Source organism: Rhizopus delemar, genomic scaffold (assembly GCF_000149305.1).
Source record: "Rhizopus delemar RA 99-880 supercont3.3 genomic scaffold, whole genome shotgun sequence".
In the NCBI taxonomy this organism is placed as follows: domain Eukaryota; kingdom Fungi; phylum Mucoromycota; class Mucoromycetes; order Mucorales; family Rhizopodaceae; genus Rhizopus; species Rhizopus delemar.
The window spans coordinates 2,117,456-2,143,334 of NW_027137829.1; the positions used below are offsets into that span (position 1 = coordinate 2,117,456).

Here is a 25,879-nt window from a genome sequence, read left to right on the forward strand (position 1 = left end):
CAACTAAACCAAGAATCAATTTTAATCCATTCATCGAACAAATAAACTATGATGATATCAATATAACAACAATAAAGAATTATTAGTTGAGGTCAATGCTCAGCTTTAACAGATCAGAAATTATTAAAATCAGATCAGCAATATGCTCTTTACTTGCACTCAAAAACAAGGCTTGTAGAAAGTAGTTTTCAAGAAATACTTGTCAAACCCTAAAGATCCCAACTGCAACTCAATATTCCAGGATTTCCCTACACTTAGATTATCCAAGCGTTACATTTTACATTATCATGACAGCTTTACAATGCATAATTTTTTTGACTACAGTCATCCGATTCATATGGAAAGCCCACTGGCAACAATTCTTTAAACAGACTCCTGACTTAGATCAGATTATTGTCAATCAAATCCAAAAAGAACTATTGAAACTATCTGCTTACAACCATCTATGTTGATATCTTTTGTATTTTCGTGTCAAGTCATTGCCTAAAACACTTTTATCACCTTTACATTCATATACTCTTTGGTGAGTTTTAATAAACATTAAAATTTTCGTTCATAAAAAAAACACAAAATTTTTTCCTTTTGGTTGTTTAAATGTTTCTGGAGCAAATTTGTCCTGGGCAAGTGAATCCTGTTCATCAGGCAATTCATGCCTTTATTTATAACAATGATAGATTTATTGTAAAGTAGAGAATAACTCGTGTTTCTAGTCAATACTGAAACAGCTTTTGTAGGTCTATGCAACGGGCTCTAAAATAGTCATTTATGCCGACCCTAACAAACTCGTTCAAATCATTATGGCATCATCAGTATTCAGTTTACAAACACCCGTATTGGAATCCATTTCATCAGTTTCTGGAAACAGTTTAACGGGAAAAGTAAAAAAAAAGAAAAAAGAAAAGAAAATAAGCATTATAAAAAGAGCCGGATTTTGAACAAGAGTACGTTTAAATAGATTGCCATTTCATACAAAAACCAAATAGCCATTCTATATCCAAGTCAACATTACCAGTGGACGCTCGAGGAAGTTATAGACACAAAGTCGGAATCCATTCATTGCTTGGATTGGAGTCAAAATAGTAAAAACCTATCCCCTTTTTTTGTTTTCACGGAGACACTTATATTTTTTTGCTGAACAGATGAACTACTGTGCGTAGGAAGTATGCTGACAATTTGGGAATACCAGGAGGAATGGAAAAATAAATGGAATAGAAAGCCAGACTCAGATGTTGTATATGCAAAGTTTGAGCCAAAATCGAGTTCGTTTGCAAGCATTAGCAAGGTATAGACATGCTGATCGAGATAAAGGATAAAAGGGGACGTGAAACTAAATATTATCTAACTGAAAATAGTTTGACCATAAGGTTACTATTTGGCACAGAGATGAAGCCGATTACAGTTTCAGTCTTCTTCCTCACCCGGCTTATGTTACACATTTTGTGTGGAGAGTATCCTCTTCTACAAAGGAAGGAGATTGCACACTTTTTACAATGGCGCATGATGGGATTGGTCGATTTTGGAGCCCTGTTTCCTTAAATAAGCCTTGTGTACTGTATATGAGTGCTGTGATTGACTCAAATCAATCGCTTGTGACAAGTGAGGACGAAGCTCAAGAAGATAAAGAAGAGTTTTCACCGATTCATTATATCAGCTGTGATGAGCTATTAGGCGCTATCAATGCCCAGTTCAAATCTCATTCAAAGCACGATCGGTTTGATCAAAGGCTCGAAAGAATCAGAGACCGTGTGAGAGATACACCAGATCTATTGTTTAGGATTCAAGCAGATGGATCCTTGACTTTTTGGGGAGTACAGGTAAATAATAGCAAAATGAACAAGACCTTCATATGAACAAATCCCATTAAAAAGACGGATTAGCATTTAAATACTTGGCCAAGAAGGATTCCTAGAGTATTTGTAGTTTTAAGGGTTGCCAAAGCAGTGGATCCACTTCATGTTATATACTTTCTAAGCCCAATACATATTCTGCATGACTATGCACACATACAATCCTCGTGTAGGTTTAAAAGCTTTGAAGGTTTAGCAACAGGATTTAACGAGATATATGATTAGCCACAATCAAGCCAGTAGAGCTGTCACTTATAGCTTACAACCCTCATGGACAATTAAGATGCTTCAGTTTAAATTTAGTTGATTTTCTTGATTCCACTTCTTTCTCACCAAAACTTCACTTGAAATATACCTGGCTAGGGCATCAAAATGCTATTAGCAAGTTATATCAATCACACAAAAATAGATTCTGTACAATTGGAATTGATGGGCAAGTCAATGTTTGGAAATATGAACTGAGAGACGTAAGAAAATATATTTTTTGAACCGTACAAATTAACACTTTTTATGGACAATAGACATGCAATAGAGTAACTAGCGAGCTACAAATGGATTGCTCGCTTTCTGTTCAATCTACTCAAGTACTAGCTGTCCCTATAGGGAAAGGTAGGTTTCTTAGCATAGTCCAAGCCATGCTAATGTAGGAAATTGATTTTCTCTTAATCCTTTGTTTTAGAAAAATACGTTGCAGTTTATAATGGAAACCAGATACAAGTATATGAATTTGATCAGCAAGATTGTCATACTCATCACAGTGCCAAAGCCTGCCCAACAGAAGAAAAACTGCCCCCTCTTTCGGATTTATATGTACACAATATAGAAGATGAAGCAACAACAGAAATAAGATCACACATCTTAATTGGTATCTCTGCAACAACAAAAAAGATGATTTCCTGGGAATTGACTGTTGCCAATAATAATTTCTCTATCAAATCAAGAGGTATACAGAACATGGACTGGAATCAACCTCCTACGATGGCCATGTCTGCGGGTGAATGGGCAACAAATACGGCTTCTAGATTATTTCACAGATTGACACTTGATAAAAGAGTAGCTGTCGCTCTATGCGTTGGCTCAACTATCTTATTTTACAGTATGTACATCACGTCCGATGATGCATCAATTGAGTGGAATGTTCTGTACACTCTAGATTTGCCTTCATCACTATCCATCCAACACATCAGATACTGTTCACCCAACATAGTAGCTGTCGTTTCAGGGGATAATTCTACACAATTATCTATTTGGACAGGCATGCGTGCTGGAATTGCGCCTGTTTGCGAGCAAAAAATTAGCTTTGAGTAATTAAAAAAAAAAAAAAAAAAAAAAAAAGTTGACTAACGCACCATCATAGCCAATCTATAAAAGACATAGCTTGGAGCGTTACTTCTGATGCTCAATTTATTTTGGCTGTTGCATTTTCCGATCACATATCTATTTATGGGCAGAAACGAGCTTATAATAACGGATATGAGGCTGAATGGAGTTGCTATGCTGATTTTAAAGTGGATACGTAAAGATGAAAATAATAACATTATGAATTAAGACTTACTCTTATCTTCTTTTACAATTGTTAGACCTGAAGACATCACAGCCCTAGCTTGGGTAGACTATGGTGTCTTAACTGTGGCTGCTGGCAACCAACTTAGATGCTATTTAAAATGGTTAACAGAGCAGGATACAGTAATCAAATGTAAATCTAGTTTAAAAAGTCAATTGTAAAAAATGAAATAATATTTTGTTTAATAGCTAGTGATTCCTTGAATGATAAAATGGAGCCAATGTCAAGCATATACGATATTTCTTACGAAATGAATGGACCTTTGCCATTCTATCATCCTGATCATATAATTCATTACATCATGTGGGGTAAGAGTATTCAAATTCCAAGTACGTATTTTTCTTATGAATTTTGTACAAATATAGGTAAAATGGAGCTCGTACATAATGTATTTTTGACTATGTATGGCTTTCTTAAGCAATTTGTTGATGAAGAAGATAATGTTATGAACGAGCTTCCTCCTGTATCATTTTCTAATATGTTGAAACTACAAGATATAGTAATTGTCTTTTATTCAAAAAAAAAAGAAAAAAATTTATCGTCTTTTGTTTATAGAATGGCTCTACTAAGAAAAACAAAGGAGGGTATGATGTTTTATTTGACAACGGTGATGAAACTGAGGGGTAATATGACACTTGAGAAATTCAATTCTTATTCACAATTTTTTTTTCCAACAGAACCGACGATGAAGAGGATGAAGAAGTTCGATTTATGACAAGCAATGAAGCAAAAAATCTTGCTCATTGTCTAAAGCATAAAAACTTGCCTGGCTTGTCTAAGCGGGATAAATATCAATTGATTGCAATGGTCAATACTATAGTTGAAGTAAGTAAAGAGATGAGTACATGGATAAAGAAAAAGTATTCTAACTAGAAAAAATTGCAAAAAGATTACAAATCAAGGTGAATCTATAGATGCCAATGGTGCTAGATTTATTGCTTTGGTAGAGAATCACTTTCACCTCAATCTACAACTTCCAGAAGAACAAAGGCAACCCAATTTACAAACAAGGGATTTCACATGGGCTCTACATAGTCAATCACAGGATTTATTGTTACAAAAATGCATGCAGCTATGTGGAGACAAGTTTGTGTGGGAGGACGCAAGATCATTGGGCATTTTTCTGTGGCTTCAAAAGATTGACACAGTGGTAAGATCAATCGTGACATGACTACAAGTAGCTGTATGTTTACTCTCTGTTATTTACTTATAGAGAGAACAAATGACAACAATCGCACGCAATATATATCTATCAAAAGAGGATTTCAGAGATCCAGTTGACTGTACCTTGTTTTATTTTGCCTTGCGCAAAAAGAATTTGGTACAAGGTCTCTGGAGATCCGCCAGCTACCATAAAGAGCAAGGCGCTATGTTGAAATTTCTTGCAAACGATTTTAGTCAGCCTCGTTGGCAAACAGCTGCTTCTAAAAACGCCTTTGCTTTACTTGGGAAGCAACGGTTCGGTAAGCTCATTATAAATGCCTTAATCATTGTTATCTTAATTATTATTAGAATATGCCGCTGCTTTCTTTTTGTTGGCGGATAAGTTGAGAGATGCGGTTAACGTCATTTTACGAAATGTCAAAGATTATCAGCTTGCTATAGCCATTTGCAGAGTATATGAAGGTTAGTTGGATACCTATACATTGCTTTTATCAGTTTATGATATACATGATTCATATCAATAGGTGATCACAGCCCAATTCTGAGAGAAATACTCGAAAACACAGTCATACCAACAGCAATAAAATCAAACGACCGATGGCTCATTAGCATGACTTATTGGTTGCTTGGCAAGCAGAAGGAATCTATTCGTTCCTTAATTGTTCCTCTATCACAGTTTACAGATGAACTCATACACGATGAAGATTCTGCCGCTGCTGTTCAAGACCCAAATGCATTCATTTTGTACCATCAATTGAAAAAAGGACAAACCCAAGTCCTAAGTGTACCTTACGATTTAGAATATCACTTTTCTTTACTTGTATCGAAAGCATATGAGAGACTTGGATGTCCTTTATTAGCATTGCATATTTTAACAAAATACTACATGCGTCCACCTTTATCTGCGACTGATTCCGTACCATGTACTCCAAAAGAAGATAAAGCAGAAGGTTTATTCGCTCCTATAGAATCTCGAGCTCAAGATCTTTTCAGCAATGAAAATACTATGCCTTCTAGAGCAGCTGACTTGTTTGCAGAGACTGATATCTTTGCATCTACTAACTCCAAACCGTCCTACTCTTCAAATTTATTTGATGACGATGATAACACTGACTTGTTCGCATCTAAAGCAAATCTATTTGATGACAACGATGACCAAGATATCTTTGCCGACAAGAGCTTAAAAATGAATGATGAAAACAGTAGCATAGAAGCACCGGATAAGGTTGAAGACGGACTCGATGCTTATAAAGCTATGCTTGTCATTCGTTTGTTACAGGTAAATGAGAAAACAAATTGCATATTTTTTGTTTGCTAACGATCCATAGACCTTTTTCCATGCTGCTTCTGCTATCTATAATGGCTTACAAGAGCCTGACGACATGCACGAAATGAAATACCGTTCAAGATTTTTGCAAAATCGACAAGCTATTTTAGAGCTTGGGCAGTCTGTCAAGATTCCGCCTCCTATATTCTCTCGTCTTTTGATGGAAAAAAGTATTGAAGCGGATGTATTCCCTCTGTACTTGTACATTTTGCATGAAGGCGTACCGGAGAATTTTGATGTTCATCAATTTTTACGAGCCTTCAAAGTTGGATGCTTTGAGGTAAATGAAGTCGCACTAATGCCTGAAGACCTTGATTATGCTACTTTGGTTTTTGTAGAGCACTGGACAGAGTATGTGTTGTTATTTTTTATATATTTTTGAGAAAATTTAGTTTTTACTGACATCCCTATTAAGACATGTTATCAAGACCTTTGGTATCTGGAGCGAGCTTCGTTTACGCTATTGTAATCCTGAGACTGCTACTTTAACAACTAAACAGATCGCCCTTACGACATACATTAGCGCCATTTTGATTTCTTTGAGAGAGAGGCAATATGAAAAAGGATGGTGCCTGTTGTACTATTTAAAATCATTCCTGGACGTGGTTGGATCAAGTAATAATAGCGAAGCTGGTATCACCGATTGTTTTAATCGATTATTAAAAAATGATACAAAGATGGTAAATTAACATTGATACATGTCTTGTAGCTTAAACGTATAACGCTCGTATTAGATTGAAATGATAACAGAAGACTTTGATAGTTTATCAGATGGAAGTAGTATGTTTGGATTTGATATGCTTGAGGAAGTGTATCGTCCTCTTTTTGATTCCCAAGATAATTCTGCAGCTGCAAACTTGTTAGAGGTTGCTTCTCTTAATTATGTGCTCTCATCTATTGAACACGCTATGCAATGTCAAGGAAAGCATCATAACCTTGGAGGTATTCTTAAAACCATAGATTTATCGAAAAACAAATAACATTTGAGTTTGTTTATTTGTTCTTTTAGAGCTGATATCTGATTTTATTTGGACAACTTTGCTGGATCCTATTGCTTATAGGGCTCACTGCTTGAAGAAAACAATCGCAACTCAGTTAGAAAATGATTTGACTAAGCGTGAGCATTAATGTATATATATTCTAATGACAATTAATATATGTTTTTTCTTCAATAGGTAATGTGATGAAGCAATTTAAAACTCTGCGGCAGAGAAAGTACTGGCACTCGATTAAAAGCCTCAGCTCGCCAGATAGACTTTTACCTTTTATAGATTTTATTGTAAGCATTATAGAAAATCTCCTCTTGTTCTATTTAGCACATCAACTAACTTGCTTTCCTGCTTAGCACTCATCTATTAATATAACGTTTGATGACCAACAAATGCAATTTAGTTGTGTATACAACTCCCCAAGCACTGCTTATGCTTTTTGCATTAGCCATGTAAGTATAATCTTCGATCAAATAATTATTTGAAGGCCTTATATTCGGGTTTCTTTTATACTTGATCTAGTCTGCTGCAAATACTATGGCCGTATGCTTAAAATCTGAAATACAAGAAATTGATCTTTCCAAAGCTTTGAACTTCCGTTCAGTAAGTTTAGACGTGAATCATAATTTTTGTAATGAAACTAATATAGTTTGGCTTTTTTTTAAAGCAACCTATCGTTAGATCAAGATCTATATCATCGTTTGGTTTAGGCAACGATAATCATATTGACAGTTACCCAGACACAGAAGAAGATGAATCTGACGACTTTTCCGACAATGAAAATAATCCTAACTTTAACATGGCAACTCCCAAGCCATTGCGCCATAAAGTGTCTAGAACATCTGCCACTGGAACACCAACAATAATGTCACCTGCTGGTAATCGTCCACTAGAGGAGCATGTTCAAAAGGGAGCACAAAATCTCAATCTGGAATATGTTTATGACTCTTTAAAGAAATCTCTTGCTAAAGGAGATTCTGCTGCCAGAACCCCCAATGCATCTAGTCCCTTCACAATGGATAATGCTGAACGAGAAAAAATGGTAAAAGTTGTATATTGTTGCCCTTTTTGATTGTTTTGAATAACAAATATATCACAGATTACGTTTAAAAGAAACATTTCTGCTACCTGTACAGAAGCTCATCCACAATATCCTTTCTGTAAGTAAACACACACAAAAAAGAGTATACATAGATCATGAGTTGTTTACAATATGCGTAAACAGACATAACTGGGTGTGAAATAAACAACAGCAATAGCCCAACAGCAATCTTGTGGCAATTTGGTCAGGAAAGAGAAATAGCAAGTTATTATGGATGTCAAGGAAAAGCTACTAGGTACAAAACAAGAAAAGGATAGCTTTAGATCATTTTGATAACTTTTGAGTCTTTTAGGATTCATTTTGATCACTTTGGTCAAAAGTTTGCAGCAGGAGATACATATGGATCATTATGTCTATGGCGTTTTGATGCCCATGCCCACTCTAACAAGCCGTATTATGTAGGCTAAACATCTAACTGCACAAAACGCTTTTTCTAACTGTAGTTCTCATAGACCATTAACTGTCATTCTAAAGCAACTAGAGATTTTACGTTTATTAACTCGAGCAGCCTTATCGCTACAGCGGGAACTTCTTTAGCAATGAGTAGAAAGTAAAAAAGAAACAATAAGATAAATACTTTTTTCTATTATCTAAGCAACTTTTCTTATAATAGACGGGACCATGTTTGTTTATGGGATACTTTATTGCCAACATCGAAGGCTATGGTCCACTGTAAATACTATTTTTGTTATTAAAAAAAGAAGGTATATTGACTTTTTTTTCTCAAGCATTTCCTGGTCACGAATCTGGAGCATATGCCATTTCATATGAACCTAATAGTCAATTGCTGTTTTCTGGTGGGAAAAAAGGAGAAATAGGTAAAGCATATGTCAAAACAAACACGCAAAAAAAAGGAGATCTAATAGTACCTTTTCAAGTTGTTTCGGATATTCGGCAGCGTACAACGATGTGTACATTTACAGCACATCATTCAAGGATTAGGTCTATTGCTATTGATACAGATTGTAACGCACTTATTACTGGATCCATTGATGGCGAAATGAAGGTTTGATATATTTGTTCTGAATTCTATGCTGTTATTTATTATTCTTGTTGAATAGATTTGGGATGCCAGTACATATAAACTAAAGCAAACATTTGATATTCAGCCAAGAAATCGATTCCTTGCACCATCTTTCAATAGAATTCCAGTATGTTAAAACAATGCTATTATAGATCACATATACTAACCGTTTGTGTAGCTAAAAGCCTTTGGTGTTATGCAAATTCAATTATTAGGAGAAGGAAGTATATATACTTCTGGACCCAATGGCATCACGAGTTGCCAAATGAAATAAATGAGCACAAATTTACTTTGTAAGGATTAAAAAAATAAACATTCTAGTATAATTGTAACATAGTTGAACAAACCTTGATTTCATAATAGGCTTTGAAGTATTATTTAATAATCGAGCATGCAAAACAGCTTTTGACATAATTCAAATGCTTTATTTGTTTGTGGAAGGTTTATAGTATAGTACTACTTGAAAGAAGTTTATAATAAATGTATGCAAATAATGATAATGATAAATGAATTTTGTTTTGATTGCTTGTAAGATTTTCTTCTTTGTAAAAAGGTGATTAAGAGCATGGCAGCAAATAGCCATGATTTACAGAGGGGAGAAAGAAGAATGAAAAAATAGCATTCAAATAGTGAGTCCCCATACTTCCATTTCCATACACTGAAACTGTTGCTTTAATGCAAGACATTCATTATCGAATGTCGGGCAATTTGTGCTGTATCCCTTTTCCAAGTCAGAATTCAACCACAGACCAAACTTACCATCCCTAAGACAAACTTAGCTAAAAGAAGTTTTTCTTCTATGAAACTCACCCTCCACCTATTGCAATGAAATCGGTATTACATAGAATCATGTAATCATTTTTGCCTGTCCAAGGAAAAACTTTAATTTTTGGTAATGCGTGCTCCTCCTTTTTATAGTCTTTTTCTGACGTTAGTTTCCACAAGAAGCTTTTTTTTATAAACTAAGATGAGAATGTGCATTGAAGTTTTTGTTTTGATTTTATATTTACCATTCTCCTGTTCCATAATACATGTTGTTTTGACATTTAAGTGTACTACTTAAATAGGCACCATAAATCTATCATAAAAATAAATAAATAAAACAATTGGTGTTTTTCTTTTTTTTTTTTAACTTGTTTATCTGCATCCTTTATGATCATAATGCATGGACCTTCATAATCTTTTGTTGAAGAATATAAACTAAATAAACTAACACCATGCTGATCGAGACTATATAATAGTTTCCAACTCGAAGCAACGCGGTATCTTCTGGGAATATAAGGTCGAATCTATAAATATGAATTGATAAATGAAACAAATAAGGAGAAATTGTCTATTCAGTTGATAACTTACTGTCTCAGCTATATTTTCTGTCAAAACAGGTTCTGTACTTTCTTTACGTTCTTGTAAATGAATAGAGGGCATATCAAAATCTGTCACAACCGAATTCTTTGCAGAAGCAGAAGCTAAACTAGTTAAAGCATCTACAGCTGTTGAACCATTGCCATCGCCACCAACGCTACAGCCGTTTTTGTTGTGAATGAGTATAAATGAGGCAGCAGTAGAAGAATGTAGGGATGATATGGAACTGTTTAAAGAAGACATGCTAATCAAACTGGAAGATGAAATAGAGCTTGTTTCTTCTTGTTCCTTTTGGGAAATTGTATTTTTATTGTTAGGGACAGCAAAAGTAATAGTTGTCTTTCTTTTTTGTGGTATTATATCATCATTAGCTGTAGTCGGTTTAGCCAGTTGGTATGAAGATGATAGTATGACTGAGCTTTTTGTAATTGATGTAGTTGAATTTGATTTATTGTGTCGCATCCGAGGCCTTGTTGAATTATCCGTCTTCTTTAACCCTAAATAATATGAGTAAATGCTAATAGAGATAGTTGCATAAATTAAACTACCCAATAATTTTGATACAAAACGTGTAAATGGTGAAGGGTGGTTTTCGTTATATGAATTTTCATTATCATCAGTGATTGATCGGTGTAAAGGAAGAAGCTTCTCTTTAAAAAAGCTATTGCTTGCTGTACTATTTCTTTTCATTATTAAAGAAGAAAAAGCAAAAATAAAAATAAAAATATTAAAAAAAGAAAGTAGAAATGGGGTATTTATACTTAATAAGTAAAACTCCTCCTTTTATTATTGTTTATGCATCAATTGACAGAAATAATACAAATACAATCCTCTTCATTTTTCGTTTATTTTCTACTCTTTTTTTTTTTTTCTCCCTCTCAAGTAATTTATTTATCTGACGGATAAAAAGCCATTGTATTATACATTATGTCATATTATATGTCGTATGATTTTATTAAACAAGAATAGAACAGCAAGTCAAAGATCCATCAGCCTTAATAAATTCGCTCATATTTAATGATTTTAGTTTTACATTTCTCTTTTCTTTCAACTCCTTCATTAGCACATTTTCTGATTCTGAAAAACCTTGTTGGTAAATAACAACCTTCCCATTAGACAAACTGACGATATTTGAGGGGATTTGTTCAGGGATCTTGATAATATTGTACCAGTCCTTTGTGTAGCCCTCGATCTCACTTACTACATCCAAACCTGCCTTGTGATCATAGACTAGTAACGTCTTGTTGTTTAACATAGTTACTATACACTTGAAGTGAAGTAAATTGTAGGCTAATAAACTATGAATAGTATAAACTGGGCATTTTTCTGAAAAGACCTGCGTACAAATCAATCTCAACCCTCTTTTTATCGTAGTATCTTACTTTTTTTAAAACATCTGCCCCGCGTTGGTTTGTACGATGAGAAAGTCCAACGAAGAGGTGTTCACCGGTATACAAAACATCACCCCCATCCAAAGTAGCTTGTGGGTCAATCTCGTCCATGCGAACGACATCTTTAATAACAGGTATCTGATAATTCTATATCTGAGCTTTCTTGTCACGTTACATAAATACACTTTTATGTACCTTTCTCAAGGCTTTTTCCACTGCCGAAATTTCTTTTCTTCTAGACTCTGCTCCTAAACAATTAACAACAGCTGTGTCTTGAACAACAACGGCTGTATCTTCTATGAAGCAGCAATCTATTACCAAATATTAAGCTGTGTTTAAGCCAGGGCAAACGAGGAGTAAAAGGAGTGATTTACCTGGATGTAAAGGATCTGCAGGTATTTCAACAATATGGTCAACATGTTCTCTCAAAGCATTTACATATGCTTCATATTGTTTCTTTGCCAAGCTGATGTCGATTGGACTTACTGTATTGTCAACAGTCGTCACACATTTATCAAAAGTTGTAGGAACATCTCTCACAATCGCGTACATTTCATCAAGTTATATCTCTGGGACGTCTTCTTTGATGTAAATAGCTTTGGTATAGTTTATTTGAATAAAAATATAGAAAAAAAAAAAAAAAAAAAAAAAAAAAGATGGTACAAAATTCTATAGCGCCTAAATCCTATTTAGATTAAAAACGTGAGAAATTGAGCGATAACTAATCTTGGTTTCATCAATTGTTCGTTTCTATTTCCAAATACGCGATGAGCGTGGGAAGCAAGATGGGTTACTCTTTATTAGTCATCTTGCCTGAGGTCAATGGGAGTATCAGTTAAAAAAAACCCCGACTTGGCATAGCAGCAAAGCATAAATAATGTATCACATCAAGTAGCTGATTCATTTACATGTAATTATTCTCAAGTGCTGACTTTATTTACCTGTCAGTGAATTATATACACTCTCACTTGTTTATCGGGTCGGATTTAATAGATGCGCGTTTCACAATCAGATAATGGTGTATAGCTGCCGAGGACGTGTAAGCAATCAGGATGACCAAGAAAGTCACAGTCTTTTGATATGATTTGATCTAATTTCAGCCAAATCCAGAGTATAAAAAAATAAACATTTCTTCAAATTATTTCTCGAGCTTTATAAATAACAAAAATCATCTGTTTAATTGCATTTGCATATAAGCAATAAAAAGTGGAAAAATGCAAACATTGGGAGCAGTAAATGCAAAAAAGAAAAAATATATTGAACGTTAAATATTCTACTGAATGGCTTTGTTTACTAGGTAGCATTTAGTAAACAGCTAGCATTTTAAGCAGCACATGTTGTGAACAACATGTTTACATCTGTTTCTGAATTCTTTTGATAAATCCATCCAATAAGACAAAATCAATTTAAACGGAATTTAAATCCCCAAGCAGTAGACGGTAACAGCATAAGAACATCAAGACTATGACAGATCGCATTAAATACTACAAGGGAGAACCGGCGCCCATGATTGCCAGTTCATTAAAGTGTGTAAATAAACCCAAGTATGTTAAAATTGAGAACAGCTCTTAAAAATAAATATCTCTTGCTTATACCTAAAGGTGCTCTATATAATAATGAAATATTATATAATTGTTCAACTATTGTAGTAAATGAATAACAAGGTACCAAGCTTTTGTATTTGGTTTGAACTATCAGGCTGCTTCATAATCAAATAAAGATGAAGAGGGAAAAAAATTCAATAAGTATGATATTCTTATACTTACAGATTTCAGGGATATATTTAAAGTATAATTACATCCTTTTATATATATTTTAAAAAAGGATTAACAACTACTTTTCCTGTTCATTTCTTAATGTATTTGTAACACATTCACGGAAACTATGTTACTGTTATTACAACATGATTGGGCCAGAGGCAATATCGTACGAAGCCTAAATATGGTTCATCCCTTTTCACTATTATTACTTTGATAAGTAAGAACTAGTTTTTATTGCAGTGACTATTAACTGTACATTAATTCCTTCAAGTTTGAGTGCTTGATAGTGAAAGACATAAACAAGAATGTACAGGCTGTACCTATGGATTACAAAGCTCATTGCTTATGTTTAGATACATGCTATCTAACTTTAATATAAAATAGGACACGCTCTTTTAAAGCAATTCACTGAGCAATCATCCAATTTCAACTGTCATTTTTGAAACTTGCACTTTTCTTGATATAAATTCAATCATTCACTTAGACCTATTCACTCTTTTTTATTGATTGGTATGGGCAAAATGTATTTAAGTCTTTGATAGATGATAAATTGATAGCATATGCCTTTCATATCACTACAGAGAATGCAACATAAAAAAGGTATTTTATTTGTAGAGGAATAGTACTCGTGTGCAATTAAGATCACGTAAAATGGTTACAGGGAAAAAAAGGAGAAAGGGGATGATCAACGAAAGATGCGACAAGAACGGATGCTGAAATTAGTCGTTTTTAATTACGCACTTTTTGCAAACAACTTTACAGCGAATATCTGACCTTCCAGGGGGAGCACAACGAGGGCAACATAAGCAATCGTTGGTTACTTCGTCTTTTTGACATGTCCAACCAGTAGGGCAAGTAGAACTCTTGGAACAAGCAGGGTGAGATTCGGCTTCTAAACAAAAGACAGAGGCAACAATACAGAGCAATAATAAGGCAATAATAGAACGCATAGTAAATCTATAGCAAGAAAAAGAAGCGTGTTAGTAGCTTGATACCTAAGCAAATTGTATTGATATATTTAAATTTACTTGAGGTTTAACTTGAAGTATAATGTCGAGAAAAAGAATAAAAAGAACTGCTTGCTTTTATATACGCTTAAAGATTGTCCAGATGCAAATCATTAATGCATAAAATGTCGCACCACTGTCTTAGAACACGCCGTATTTTGTCTTTGCTCCTTAGGACAGACAAGTAACCATGAGTCAGGTACCTGAATGCCCAATTTGAGTAGTGTGCTTTTTGTACATTATGCATCGCTATTCAAAACATCCATGATCCCATAATGATTTAAAAGAACAGTCATGTTTTATTTTTACGTTTATGTCTCCGTATCGTTCCATTGTTTATGTATGACAAATGCTAACGTTCATCGAACCATTTACCAAAAATTTTAAAGGTAGTTCAAACTCGTAAAATAGTGGCTTGTACATAAAATTCAAATAGATGTACAAGCAAAGCTTGCCAGATGAATTCCATTATTCTAGAGTGCGTTCATGAGGAAAACACACAATCACGGTTATTTTTTATGTGGCCCACGTACAAACCTATAGTCATTCTGAATGGCATCAAATACTGTGACCTTTACAGTGTGATATGAATTGAAAAGTCTGGAAGGGTCTGGTTTTTGTGTGTCAAAAAAGACCACGTTGTAACATACAATGAAATAACTTGCTCGTTTAGAGTAAATGCTTGCACAGATTATTAAAATCTGATTTTTTGCATTCTCAAAATTGAAATGCTTATAGCGTTTGTGTTGATACATAATCCATTTTTAAAAGGTTTAGTTTTTATTCATTTAATGGCTCGTCTGAGACGCTGTGAGTATGTCCAATCGATTGATTCTACACAAAAAGCTTTAATCGACTGTTTGCCTTTAATTATTAAATCACTCAAATATCCAATTCTGCTCTCCCGTTACTCCTTAATCGGCTCGTACAAGCATGCTGATTGGTAGACTTGATGCTATTATAAAAGATGTTTCATTTCGGTTTCTATCGCTAATCTCATCTTCATACTATAGCTTCCTATGTGAATTTCCCTTCTTAAGTCTCACTCACTAGACCCTTCATATAATGGAAAATATATTAGGCGACTTATGACATTTCAAATCATGAATGCTTGGTGCTACTTATTGCACAAAATTTTTTCATACAACAGACATTACAAAAGCTTGTGTCATTGTGGTGTATTTCACCATGTTGGATACTTTGTCATAGTGCCACTCAAATTGATGGCAACAGTCTCTCATATTTTCCCACGCTTTTGTCTTCTTAAACCTTCTGTATAACACAAGGCCATTGCCCAATCCGCACTTTCAAGAACAATATCTTGGTATATTACTTTAACCTCAAAGCCTAAACATCACCCCACCCTTTTTCTTTGTCTAAATCTAACACTACATCAAGGCTCTACAAACATCATCCAATTATCATACATCGCTCGTTCTGGCGTTATTCTCTGTAAACTCTTATTGACGTTCGCAAAGCCAACTAAAACCCTTTCGCTGTATTGCAATAAGTAGAAATCGTATTGAATTGTAGTACATACCAAAATTACTGTTGAGCCAAGCTAAAAAAAGAAGTTATCACTCAGTAAATCTATTTCTGTTCGTTGTGAGCAGTATGATGGTTTTATTTTAAGAAAAATGCAAATCATAAAGAGAGCATGTACAAGCAAAAACTCTATCGTTCTTCCGAATTTTGCACTTCACTATTACTCATTGATAGAGCCTTTAAATCATTACTGTAGACAAATTCAGCATCTACATAAAGAGGATGGTAATGAGTTGTTTAATGGCTCTAGAAAGAAGATTAAGTGACTGCTTCCAATGTTGTTTTAATTCACAGGCATGCTATACAGCTATTTTTATTCAAAAAAGAAAAAAGCAAACAACTTTCGTTCTTTTTTCCTTGGCGCATACCTTGACTTATTTTTACAAAAACAGACAGGCATTGTTTTTTTGTCTAGAAGAAAGAGGCAAATAAAGTGCTAGCCAAGATAACAAGAGGTAGAATACATGGGGTTCTTTTGATAGATGAAGACGATGACACAGTACCTTGCTTGATTTTAACAATAAAATTAGAAGGCGATGAGGTGCCTATTTTATGAGTATTAGAAGCTTCGGCTTGTCTGAACCTTGTATTGGCATGAGGCCAGGCAGTTGATTCGGAAGGAGTGCCATCTGTACCAGGAGCTTCTTTAGTAATAATAAATTTATAACAGATGCTTCAGTAACAAATGACTTTATAATGTGAATTAGTATACCTGGTACTTGCGTAACAGTGGCAGCATCAGCGGCTTCAGACGAACTGAGGTAACTTTTGACTGCTTTTTCCTTTGCAGCCACCCATTCAAGAAGACCCCAATCAGCACCACCCGAGTTTTTTCCAGGAGCAGTGACACCTTCAAATAGATTTTCATATGTCTGCTCGAACGTCCAACCAAAGATATTTCCAGGAGACCGTTGTTTTATCGAACGATCCCACTGAAGATCTGGAGCAAGGAATTCGTGGCGAGCAGTGACATAGGGGCCGAGCGTGGCGTTGTTGAAGATCTCTTGTACTGTGATTTTCAGATAGTTTTCAAACGTTTTCTTGACACCTGGGTTTTGAAGAAGTCTGTTGATCAAGACACCTCCAGGAAACAGTTTGGGGTATTCAGTATAAGACACATTGACAAACTCTCGTTTTTGTTCAAGATTTACACCAAAGGTGGCGTCAAAATCCTGCCCCAAGTAATAAATTTTGTTGTGGTCGTTGATATCAATATAGGCCCCATCATTTGTTTGCTCTTGCCAGTAGCCATCCCAGTCACCGGTAAGGAACTCCATGACCATGAAACGAAGGAATTGGTCATAATCAAAATACTTTCCGATCGTCTTGACCTGTTCGTCTTCCAAAAAGTCAATACTAGTAAAGGCTTTAGAAAAAGGCTCGATAGCATCTTGGTCAAGCGGGGATTCGACATTCGGGATGAAGCTATCAAAGTCACCAGGAAAATTGAATGAGGCACCAGAGGCACCGTCGTAAAGACCACCGAGCTGTTCAGGAGTATCACCGTGGTAAAACATGGCATTAATATAAGAATACATAATAACATCGTCCAACATATTAAAGATACCCATGCCTTCCTTGTTTATAAAGAATCGAACCATATTGGCCTCATTCGCATAGGTTCCCATCTTTCGAAGGATATCTGCATAAAGCTTTTCACGAAGTTGTGTAGGATCTTCTTCCATATGTCGAATCTTAAACCAATTTCGATTCGCCATAAATTGACCTTCAGGGAGAGCCCATATCCAAGATTGTTTAGCATCATTATGTTTACGCCCAGGTTTATGAAGTCCAAGGGTACAACCCTGAGAAGAGAAAAAAAAAAGGGGGGGTGAGTTAAGATCGATATCATAAAAAAGGCGATTTACATTTTTTACCTCAAATGTGTTGATAGTCTCAGGTCCAATAAAAGTGATTTTTGTTTTATATGTGTTCTTTTTCACATTCTCAATTAATTCATTCATTTCCCTTGGATTTCCAGTGACAAAGATAGAAGGGACATAGTTACTATCCCAAATAGGATTACTCGTATCTCCACGAGTCCAGCTACCTTCAGTAAGAATGCTGGGTAGCTCGGGAATGTTGGTAGCGTAGGTTACAGGTCGATTGAAGAACTCGTTTTTAGTAGAAGAGCCATTCAATAGACGTTTGAATGGCTCTGCATTTCCATCGACAACGTACTATGTATATTTTTTATGTGTTATATATGAAATTTATGACTCAAAAGTGGATTCTTTACATTATAACTTTGTCCATGCTTTAGTTCAGCAAAACCGGTGTAGTAAGGAACATCTGGATCACTGGCCTTTAATTCGACAAGTACTCCATTGATATTGACATGAACTCTGTTTTTAGCATCAGGAGCGATAACTTTAAATGATACTTTAGCGGCATATGTTGTTGTTAAAAAGATGAATACAACAAAAAGTAGGGATTTCATTTTTTTTCAAAAAAAAAAAGAAAAAAAAAATAGGTAAAAGAGGGGCTAGGTCAATAAAAACTGAAAGAGTGAACCAAAAGTCTTGTTATATACTTTTTTTTTTTTTTTTTTTTTTTTTTTTTTTTTTGCTTCAGGAAAAAACTAAAATAACTTTCAAAGCGGAAACGATTCTTATTTGGTCTTTGGTGCAATTTCATATATATGGTAGGAATAATGCACAGTTTTCTTAAAAATCATATTCCTTAAAAATGACATTACGATTGACGCTTTGTAGCGTGACGACACGTGTATTTCTATTTGTTTTTAGATGCCTTCATTCTTTCCAAGGTTTCCTTGAGTATCTGATTTGAGCAGGTCAACTTTGGTAAGCTGCCGCAGAATTGAAATCCAGTGCTGCTTCAAAAAATGAAGTATGCCCTGTATTTTGATGAAAAGTAGCAGTTTACAGACAATCGATATTATTTATTGAAAGTTTATATATTATTGCTTGATTTGTATATTTAATATCCATCGTGCGCGCGTATTAAAAATAAAGGGGCTCAGATCAAAACAATAAAGCAGCTCAATTATGTAACAAGAGTTCTAAACTAGACTTTTTTTTATCTTCAGTACAAAAGAGAGAATACACCCTCGTTCATATCGGGTTACGATTAAAGAAGTTGCTCATTATATTCAATCATTAACCTTCATACTGTAAGTCTAGCGAAAGGTGATTACTTGATGAAAGAACAGTTTGAAATAACGGAAATTAAAAAGTGGTTCTTTTTTTATGCTGGCTGCTTAAAGCAAAAGAATAATAAAAAAAAAATTCTTTTGCTTGCTGAGATAAAAAAAAAAAAGAGAAGAGAACGTATTGCAACGCAAACTTATTCTGTAAAAACAAAAAGTTACCCTTTTCTGATATAGCTTTCAACCTATTAGTATATACCCTTCTTTTTTTTTTGTACTATTAATACTATGGATCGCAAATCAAGAACTTCAAGATTAGCCACTCTTGACGAAACCAACGAAGAAGTCAATTTGTGGAAACAAATTTGCAATTCCCTTGCCAAACTAGAAGTCATTCAAAAGAATACAGCATCTGTTGTAACCAACATTAACGAAATACATGCAACTACTAATCTTGATGAAGGTAAAACAGAAAGAGTTCTTTTTTTTTTTTTTTTTTTTTTTTTTTTTTTTGAATTAGAACAAAGTGGAAATAAAAGTATGTGAAATAGGTCTACCTATTTCTATCAGTAAGCGATTGATGGAATACTATCGAGGAGGAATAGACTTGTCACATAACGAAGCAAAGTAAATAGAATGATGTTTGGTTTGCAAATACTCAATTTTTAAACTAGGATTATTCATGATATTATCGAGAAAGTATCTGTATTGATTGCTTTAAGAGATGCGTCAGAGTACAATCATGGTAAAGTATAATAGAAAATTCATCAACAAATTCATGACAACTCTGTGTGTGTGTGTGTTGTAGTAATTGATCAAAAAAGAAAAAAAAGAAGAGCAGATCAAGAAGAGCTTTCTTTGCAGTTTCCAAAGAAAGCAAAGATGTAATACAGACTATAGGAATATATATTATGTTAATAACACAATATAGTATTGATATATTAGCACCCGGAACATCTGTAGCAGCAAAGCAACCTCAGCAAAAGGATAAAGATGAAGAGTGGATACTGGCGGTTGTTATCAATTATAATTCTGATAAAAACAAGTAAGGACAAATAGCCAGCAGTGGAGGTTATCTGACTATGTGGTATTGTTAGATATCAAGTAGAAGATGTGGATCAAGATGAATTTGGTCAAAAACAGTAAGTAAATGATGATTACTGTATTGTTTATTGATATATAAAAGACGATATATGCTTCAACCTCGAAATGTGATTCCAATTCCGAATGCGAGTGAAGCAAGAGGCCTTGCTGAATTAGACATTGGACAAGATGTCTTGGCACTGTATCCAGGAACAACATGCTTTTATAAAGCAAAAGTTATTGAACCCCCTTCAAAGGTAAAGATACATTAATGTCATCAAGGTTAATTTATAACTTTTAAATTTAGAATAAAGATGGCGCGTTTGAAAGAATATATAAAGTACAATTTGAGGACGATAACAATGAATATAAGCATGTCATGTCAGGGCATGTATTAGAACTTCCTAGGATGAATAAATAAAGTTGGTATCCATGACTACAAAAGAATAGAAAAAGAAAAGAGATTATTTAGGAGTTTTAATCCAATCCAGGAACACACAAACAGACTGTACTTTTGCTATACCAATATTCCCCCCTTCTCCTCTCTTTCTTAATGTACCCTGATATTATCTTTAAATATACATGAATCGTTAAAACATTGACATAATTATGCGCACACCAGTCACGCGGCAATTTTTTTTTTCTTTCCTGCAAACGATATCTTTTAGTACGTTTCAATTTATAATAATAAGGTAAGCGATTGAAGTTGATTACAAAAGAGAGATAATGATTACAATGTCATCAAATAGTGTAATAACGCATTTTATCGGTTATCTTTTATTTTTTAAAAGGGAAATAAACAAAGGGAACACGGTTTTCAATACTAACCTTTAAACAGTGATTTCAATTGAATAAATCAAATAATGAATTCTAAAAGTGATATGTTAACGATGTCTACTACCTCTGCTGTAAATCTTTTTTTTTTTTTTGTAATATTCAAATAACGGAATAGATGTCGGATTTGATAAGCTTATCTCGCCTATTCCTCATCTTCTTTTTTCTACAGATTGTAACGTGTGTACAGATAATATAATCGCCCCCTTTGATGGGAAAATAAAGGGTTGACATATAAAGAAATCTTCTTAAACATGGTGTGTGTATTGTTGCATTTCAATTTTTTTTCCACTTTTAGGGTTGATGTCGTCTATAAAAAAAAAAAACTTGAATTGTTTCTCCTCTTCTTTTCTTTCATAATAAAAATGTCTCCTCCTCAAGAACCTCTTCATACTGTTGAACCCATTTTATCCAATAATAAAAATTTCACATTAAAAGAGCTTGTAAAGTCAATTCATCAAGTGTTGGGTGATCAAGGACTTGACTCTGAACGTATTGATGCAAATAAGATCATTAGTCTGATGGAAAAGTATAGTTCCAATGCTGATGATTGGGATCATTATACACTGTTTGATCATTCTAGAGCCTATACTCGTAATTTGGTTGATGATGGAAATGGAAAGGTGAGCTGATAAATATCTCTATACTCTTCTTCTTCTAACCCTGGGAATTTATTTTAAGTTCAATTTAATGATCCTAGCATGGAGTAAAGGACAAAAAAGGTATTTACCTGTTGTTCAATTCTTATTCGTCCATTAATTGTTTTTTTTTTGTTAGCCCCATTCATGATCATTCGGGTTCCCACTGTGTAATGAAAATATTGGATGGTGAATTACAAGAAACGTTATTTGACTGGCCTACATCATCAACACCTGATGATGAAACCCCTTTTGATATCACGGCTAATAATAATAATGATAATAATAATAATAATGTAAACATAAATCAAAGTCCATTAAATATATCAAGAGATACTATCTATCAACCTAATCAAGTTACCTATGTTCATGGTAAGACATTTATATAAAAAAATTTTTTTTTCTTCATTATTTTTCTCATGCTTACTTTATAGACAAGATTGGTTTGCATCGTATCTCTAATCCAAATAAAGAAAAAGGTGCTGTCTCTCTTCATCTTTATACTCCTCCTTATAAAGTATGCAAGACCTTTGAAGAAAAGACGGGTAAAGCAAGAAGTAGTGGTGTATGTTCATTCTATTCGATTGGTGGAAACCGTATCTAAAATAAAGTAAACCTACCTTTTTATATGAAAAAATAAAGAAGAAAAGAAAAGAATATCCTTTTTCTTTTTCTTTACCCTTCAATACTTCTTTTCCTAACCACTCAACTATCAGAAAGATGGCGAAATCATTCTATATTTTAATTGGTTCAATTTATTACACAAAAAAAATTGAGTGGGAAAAAAAAAAGAATTTAAGTCCAGACATATTGAGGTCCTCCACCTCCTTCGGGTACAGTCCAGTCAATGTTTTGTGAGGGATCCTTGATATCACAAGTCTTGCAGTGAATACAATTTTGAGAATTGATCTGAAGTCGTTTTTCTCCTGGCTTATTTTCATCATCAACATATTCATAAACACCAGCTAATGAACGATCAATAAATTATTCTGTCAATAAAACTTTGACTTACCAGGACAGAAACGATTCTCAGGTCCATCAAAGATGGCTAAATTTCTTTCGACAGGCTTTTTAGTATCACGAATACGTAAATGAACAGGTTGGTTCTCTGCGTGATTTGTGCCTGTACGAGAGACGTTGGTTAACAAATCAAATGAGATGACACCATCAGGCTTTGGATAATCAATCGGTTTAGATTCACTACAAAAATGAGTATCACTACTGCTCATTCCCTTGTCACTTACGCTGCTGTCTTCATGCATTCCCAATCTGCCTTCTTGTGTTTAAATGTCCAGGGAACACGACCTTTCAAAAGAAGGGTATCCAAGCCGGAATAAGCAAGACCACCATATAAACCAAGTGGACCGTGGAAGGAAGGAATGACGTTACGTACTTGATACAATTCATCATAAACCCATGAATTCTTGATCTTGTCTTCATAATTATCCAAAACAATCACTTCTTCTTCAAACAAACGATCAAAAGCAGATTCAGCTGCCAACATGCCTGATTTCATCGCTGTATGTGTACCCTTGATCTTTGGCACGTTCAAGAAGCCAGCCGTACAACCAATCAAAGCACCACCAGGGAAGGCCAGTTTAGGAATCGATTGATATCCACCTTCATTAATGGCTCTTGCACCATAAGAAATACATTTACCACCTTCTAAAAGAGACTTGACTGAAGGATGATGTTTAAACATTTGAAAGGTCTTGTATGGATTCAAATAAGGATTCTCATAATCTAATCCAACCACATAACCCACTGCAACCAAATGTCGATCTGCTTCGAAATGATAGATAAAACTACCACCATAAGTATTCATGTCTACCGGCCAACCGACAGAATGAATGACATGACCTGGTTTATGCTTTTCAGGGGAAACTTCCCACACTTCTTTAAGTCCAATACCATACTTTTGAGGTCCACTCTCTTTTCTCAAATCAAATTTCTTGACGATTGATTTCGTAAGTGAACCATGACATCCTTCAGCAAAAAAGGTCATCTTGGCTGCGACTTGCATACCTCTTTCATAGGTATCCTAAAGAAGTGTAAGACAAGAGTTATCGTGGGAAAAATAGATTACCTTGGGCTCAAAATTTTTATCCAAGCCGACGTCATTTAATGCAACACCACGCACATTACCACGATCATCATAAAGTACATCACTTGCAGCAAAGCCAGGGTAGATTTCTACACCCAATTCTTCTGCTTGTTCACCCAACCACTTTACAAAGTTATTGAGCGAGACGATATAATTCCCCTTGTTATTCATCTGAGGAGGATGAGGTAAAGGAATTGAGAGGGTCTTGGTCAAGTATCGCATTGAATCGTGCACAACAGGTGTATTCAGAGGTGCACCCTTCTCTTTCCAATCCGGAATCAGTTCATCCAAGGCTCTTGTTTCCAAAACAGCTCCAGACAGTGTGTGAGCACCGATCTCTCCTGCCTTTTCAACTACCATCACACGACATTCTTTGCCTTGTTCATTCGCCAATTGTTTGAAACGAATCGCGGCAGACAGACCCGCAGGTCCACCACCGACGATGACCACGTCTGTTTCATCCACAAAGGGTTCCGATCGACGTGGATCCTCTTCAGGTAAACTGGCACGATCAAATGGTAACCAAATGGACTGAGAAGAAGAATGAGAGAGATAACGAGCTGTGGTGAGACGGACAGCGATCGAAGGTTGTATGACACGAATGGCTGATGATGCTGCAATACGTGGTATAATTGTACGAATCCGTTGAGTGGTACTCTTGAACATGTATAAAAAAGAGTGGGGAGTTACAGTTGAAAGAGAGAGAGAGAGAAAAAAAAAAAAAAAAAAAAAAGGAGGGATTATTTACACACGGTTAGCGCATAGTAAAATTATCATCAATTTTCACATGCGGCATAGAGAGCGGAGTTTATATTATGTTGGGGGAGGGAGAGGAGAGGGAAAAGAATGAGATGTCAAGTATAAATGAGGATGGATAAGAGAATAAGATTGTGAAACGATGAGAATCAAAAGAAACATATGAAAATCATGTATTGTTTTTAAAGGATACTTTTATGAAAACAACTATATTTTATTATTGTTTTTGGTTATAACCAGGTGTCTCAGCATAAGCTAAACCTGCTTTGATGAATGCAGCAAATCCAGTATAAACAGCTTCAGTAACCATTTGATGGATTTCAAAATGACGATCAATTTCAACTGCTTTACTTACACTCAAAGCAGCTAAATCCCAAGTTCTTTTACGTATTTTATGCTTTTCATCTATGATTTGTATTTTATCCACAGCATAGTTAACCACACCAGACACAGCATCTATTATTGCATATTAAGAACTTGTTAAATATCAATTCATTTCTCTTACCAGGAATAGGACTCTTTTTCAAAGCAACAGCACCCAAGATAGCAGCATGAATCACTAGATTTGATAACTGTCGTCGAATAGGTGTATCTTTTTCTTGTTCGTCAACTAAAGGTACAGATGAATCAACTAGATTTAATTGATAATTTTCTTTCAATTCATTCAATTTTCTTTCAAATGTCAATTTAATAGAAGGATCTGATTCCACTAAAAAAAGAAGAGTTGAATGTTTTTATACTTTCTATAAATAGAATGATTGTATTACAAGGTAAAGCAGACATGATTTTCTCTAATCCCATCATATAAAGATCTAAAGCCATCGGTTTATTGTTGTTGCTGTTGGCCATTTCAGTAGCGATATTTAATAAAGTAATACCATTTTCAACTTGCTTTTTATCAATTGTTGTCATTGGTAACCCTACTTCAGGCTCAGAACAGGCTGTACTTGAAAAAGAAGAGGCTCTCTTCCAAATCATACTTGAAAAACTATATCGCTTGGGCTGTCGAACGACATTTTCATAAGGTGGAGGAGCACCCAAAGAATGATGACGAGGAGTGTAGCTTTCTATTTTTTTGTTATTGTATTGTTCGTTTGGACTTAACCATTGGTTAATCATTGGAAATTTATCTGCTTGAGATAAAACTTGATTTACAAGTGTAGACATAAAGAATAAAAGAAAGAGAAAAAAAAAAGAAAGCAAAAAAATAGAAAAAAAAGGGGAAAAAAAGAGTGAATTGTTATTACACGTGAAAATTGATTGATATTTTTGT

General features: G+C 34.6%; 11 protein-coding genes across 11 annotated transcripts; 5 read left to right on the top strand and 6 right to left on the bottom strand.

Annotated features, from left to right (window-relative positions):
* Window positions 1–1,556: 1,556 nt before the first annotated feature.
* Window positions 1,557–1,926, top strand: RO3G_05012 (uncharacterized protein; the record flags this gene model as incomplete). The annotated part of the gene is made up of 2 exons (XM_067659602.1): window positions 1,557–1,814; window positions 1,921–1,926. 2 exons carry the CDS (start codon window positions 1,557–1,559, stop codon window positions 1,924–1,926), a joined length of 264 nt encoding a protein of 87 aa, XP_067515703.1.
* Window positions 1,927–2,735: 809 nt separating this feature from the next.
* RO3G_05013 (uncharacterized protein) lies at window positions 2,736–6,882 on the top strand (the record flags this gene model as incomplete). The annotated part of the gene is made up of 14 exons (XM_067659603.1): window positions 2,736–3,151; window positions 3,205–3,363; window positions 3,428–3,543; window positions 3,600–3,719; window positions 3,777–3,910; window positions 3,967–4,034; window positions 4,089–4,236; window positions 4,301–4,561; window positions 4,625–4,874; window positions 4,924–5,037; window positions 5,100–5,854; window positions 5,904–6,182; window positions 6,295–6,582; window positions 6,637–6,882. 14 exons carry the CDS (start codon window positions 2,736–2,738, stop codon window positions 6,880–6,882), a joined length of 3,354 nt encoding a protein of 1,117 aa, XP_067515704.1.
* A 401-nt stretch (window positions 6,883–7,283) lies between these two features.
* RO3G_05014 (uncharacterized protein) lies at window positions 7,284–8,059 on the top strand (the record flags this gene model as incomplete). The annotated part of the gene is made up of 4 exons (XM_067659604.1): window positions 7,284–7,343; window positions 7,414–7,494; window positions 7,541–7,933; window positions 7,991–8,059. 4 exons carry the CDS (start codon window positions 7,284–7,286, stop codon window positions 8,057–8,059), a joined length of 603 nt encoding a protein of 200 aa, XP_067515705.1.
* A 1,580-nt stretch (window positions 8,060–9,639) lies between these two features.
* On the bottom strand, window positions 9,640–10,841 carry RO3G_05015 (uncharacterized protein; the record flags this gene model as incomplete). The annotated part of the gene is made up of 5 exons (XM_067659605.1): window positions 9,640–9,781; window positions 9,828–9,965; window positions 10,028–10,095; window positions 10,151–10,306; window positions 10,371–10,841. The coding sequence occupies 5 exons, from the start codon at window positions 10,839–10,841 to the stop codon at window positions 9,640–9,642; spliced, it is 975 nt and encodes a 324-aa protein (XP_067515706.1).
* A 493-nt stretch (window positions 10,842–11,334) lies between these two features.
* Window positions 11,335–12,322, bottom strand: RO3G_05016 (uncharacterized protein; the record flags this gene model as incomplete). The annotated part of the gene is made up of 4 exons (XM_067659606.1): window positions 11,335–11,669; window positions 11,797–11,908; window positions 11,966–12,081; window positions 12,145–12,322. 4 exons carry the CDS (start codon window positions 12,320–12,322, stop codon window positions 11,335–11,337), a joined length of 741 nt encoding a protein of 246 aa, XP_067515707.1.
* Window positions 12,323–14,097: 1,775 nt separating this feature from the next.
* On the bottom strand, window positions 14,098–14,480 carry RO3G_05017 (uncharacterized protein; the record flags this gene model as incomplete). The annotated part of the gene is made up of 2 exons (XM_067659607.1): window positions 14,098–14,105; window positions 14,291–14,480. 2 exons carry the CDS (start codon window positions 14,478–14,480, stop codon window positions 14,098–14,100), a joined length of 198 nt encoding a protein of 65 aa, XP_067515708.1.
* A 2,013-nt stretch (window positions 14,481–16,493) lies between these two features.
* Window positions 16,494–18,522, bottom strand: RO3G_05018 (uncharacterized protein; the record flags this gene model as incomplete). The annotated part of the gene is made up of 4 exons (XM_067659608.1): window positions 16,494–16,726; window positions 16,795–17,887; window positions 17,960–18,262; window positions 18,322–18,522. 4 exons carry the CDS (start codon window positions 18,520–18,522, stop codon window positions 16,494–16,496), a joined length of 1,830 nt encoding a protein of 609 aa, XP_067515709.1.
* A 957-nt stretch (window positions 18,523–19,479) lies between these two features.
* RO3G_05019 (uncharacterized protein) lies at window positions 19,480–21,062 on the top strand (the record flags this gene model as incomplete). Its single annotated transcript, XM_067659609.1, has 8 exons — window positions 19,480–19,654; window positions 19,743–19,818; window positions 19,866–19,936; window positions 20,137–20,236; window positions 20,289–20,333; window positions 20,378–20,531; window positions 20,943–20,966; window positions 21,024–21,062. The coding sequence occupies 8 exons, from the start codon at window positions 19,480–19,482 to the stop codon at window positions 21,060–21,062; spliced, it is 684 nt and encodes a 227-aa protein (XP_067515710.1).
* A 300-nt stretch (window positions 21,063–21,362) lies between these two features.
* On the top strand, window positions 21,363–22,350 carry RO3G_05020 (uncharacterized protein; the record flags this gene model as incomplete). Its single annotated transcript, XM_067659610.1, has 4 exons — window positions 21,363–21,731; window positions 21,790–21,830; window positions 21,886–22,118; window positions 22,181–22,350. 4 exons carry the CDS (start codon window positions 21,363–21,365, stop codon window positions 22,348–22,350), a joined length of 813 nt encoding a protein of 270 aa, XP_067515711.1.
* Window positions 22,351–22,541: 191 nt separating this feature from the next.
* Window positions 22,542–24,516, bottom strand: RO3G_05021 (uncharacterized protein; the record flags this gene model as incomplete). Its single annotated transcript, XM_067659611.1, has 4 exons — window positions 22,542–22,711; window positions 22,759–22,946; window positions 22,991–23,787; window positions 23,833–24,516. 4 exons carry the CDS (start codon window positions 24,514–24,516, stop codon window positions 22,542–22,544), a joined length of 1,839 nt encoding a protein of 612 aa, XP_067515712.1.
* Window positions 24,517–24,823: 307 nt separating this feature from the next.
* RO3G_05022 (uncharacterized protein) lies at window positions 24,824–25,584 on the bottom strand (the record flags this gene model as incomplete). The annotated part of the gene is made up of 3 exons (XM_067659612.1): window positions 24,824–25,062; window positions 25,112–25,315; window positions 25,374–25,584. The coding sequence occupies 3 exons, from the start codon at window positions 25,582–25,584 to the stop codon at window positions 24,824–24,826; spliced, it is 654 nt and encodes a 217-aa protein (XP_067515713.1).
* Window positions 25,585–25,879: the final 295 nt, after the last annotated feature.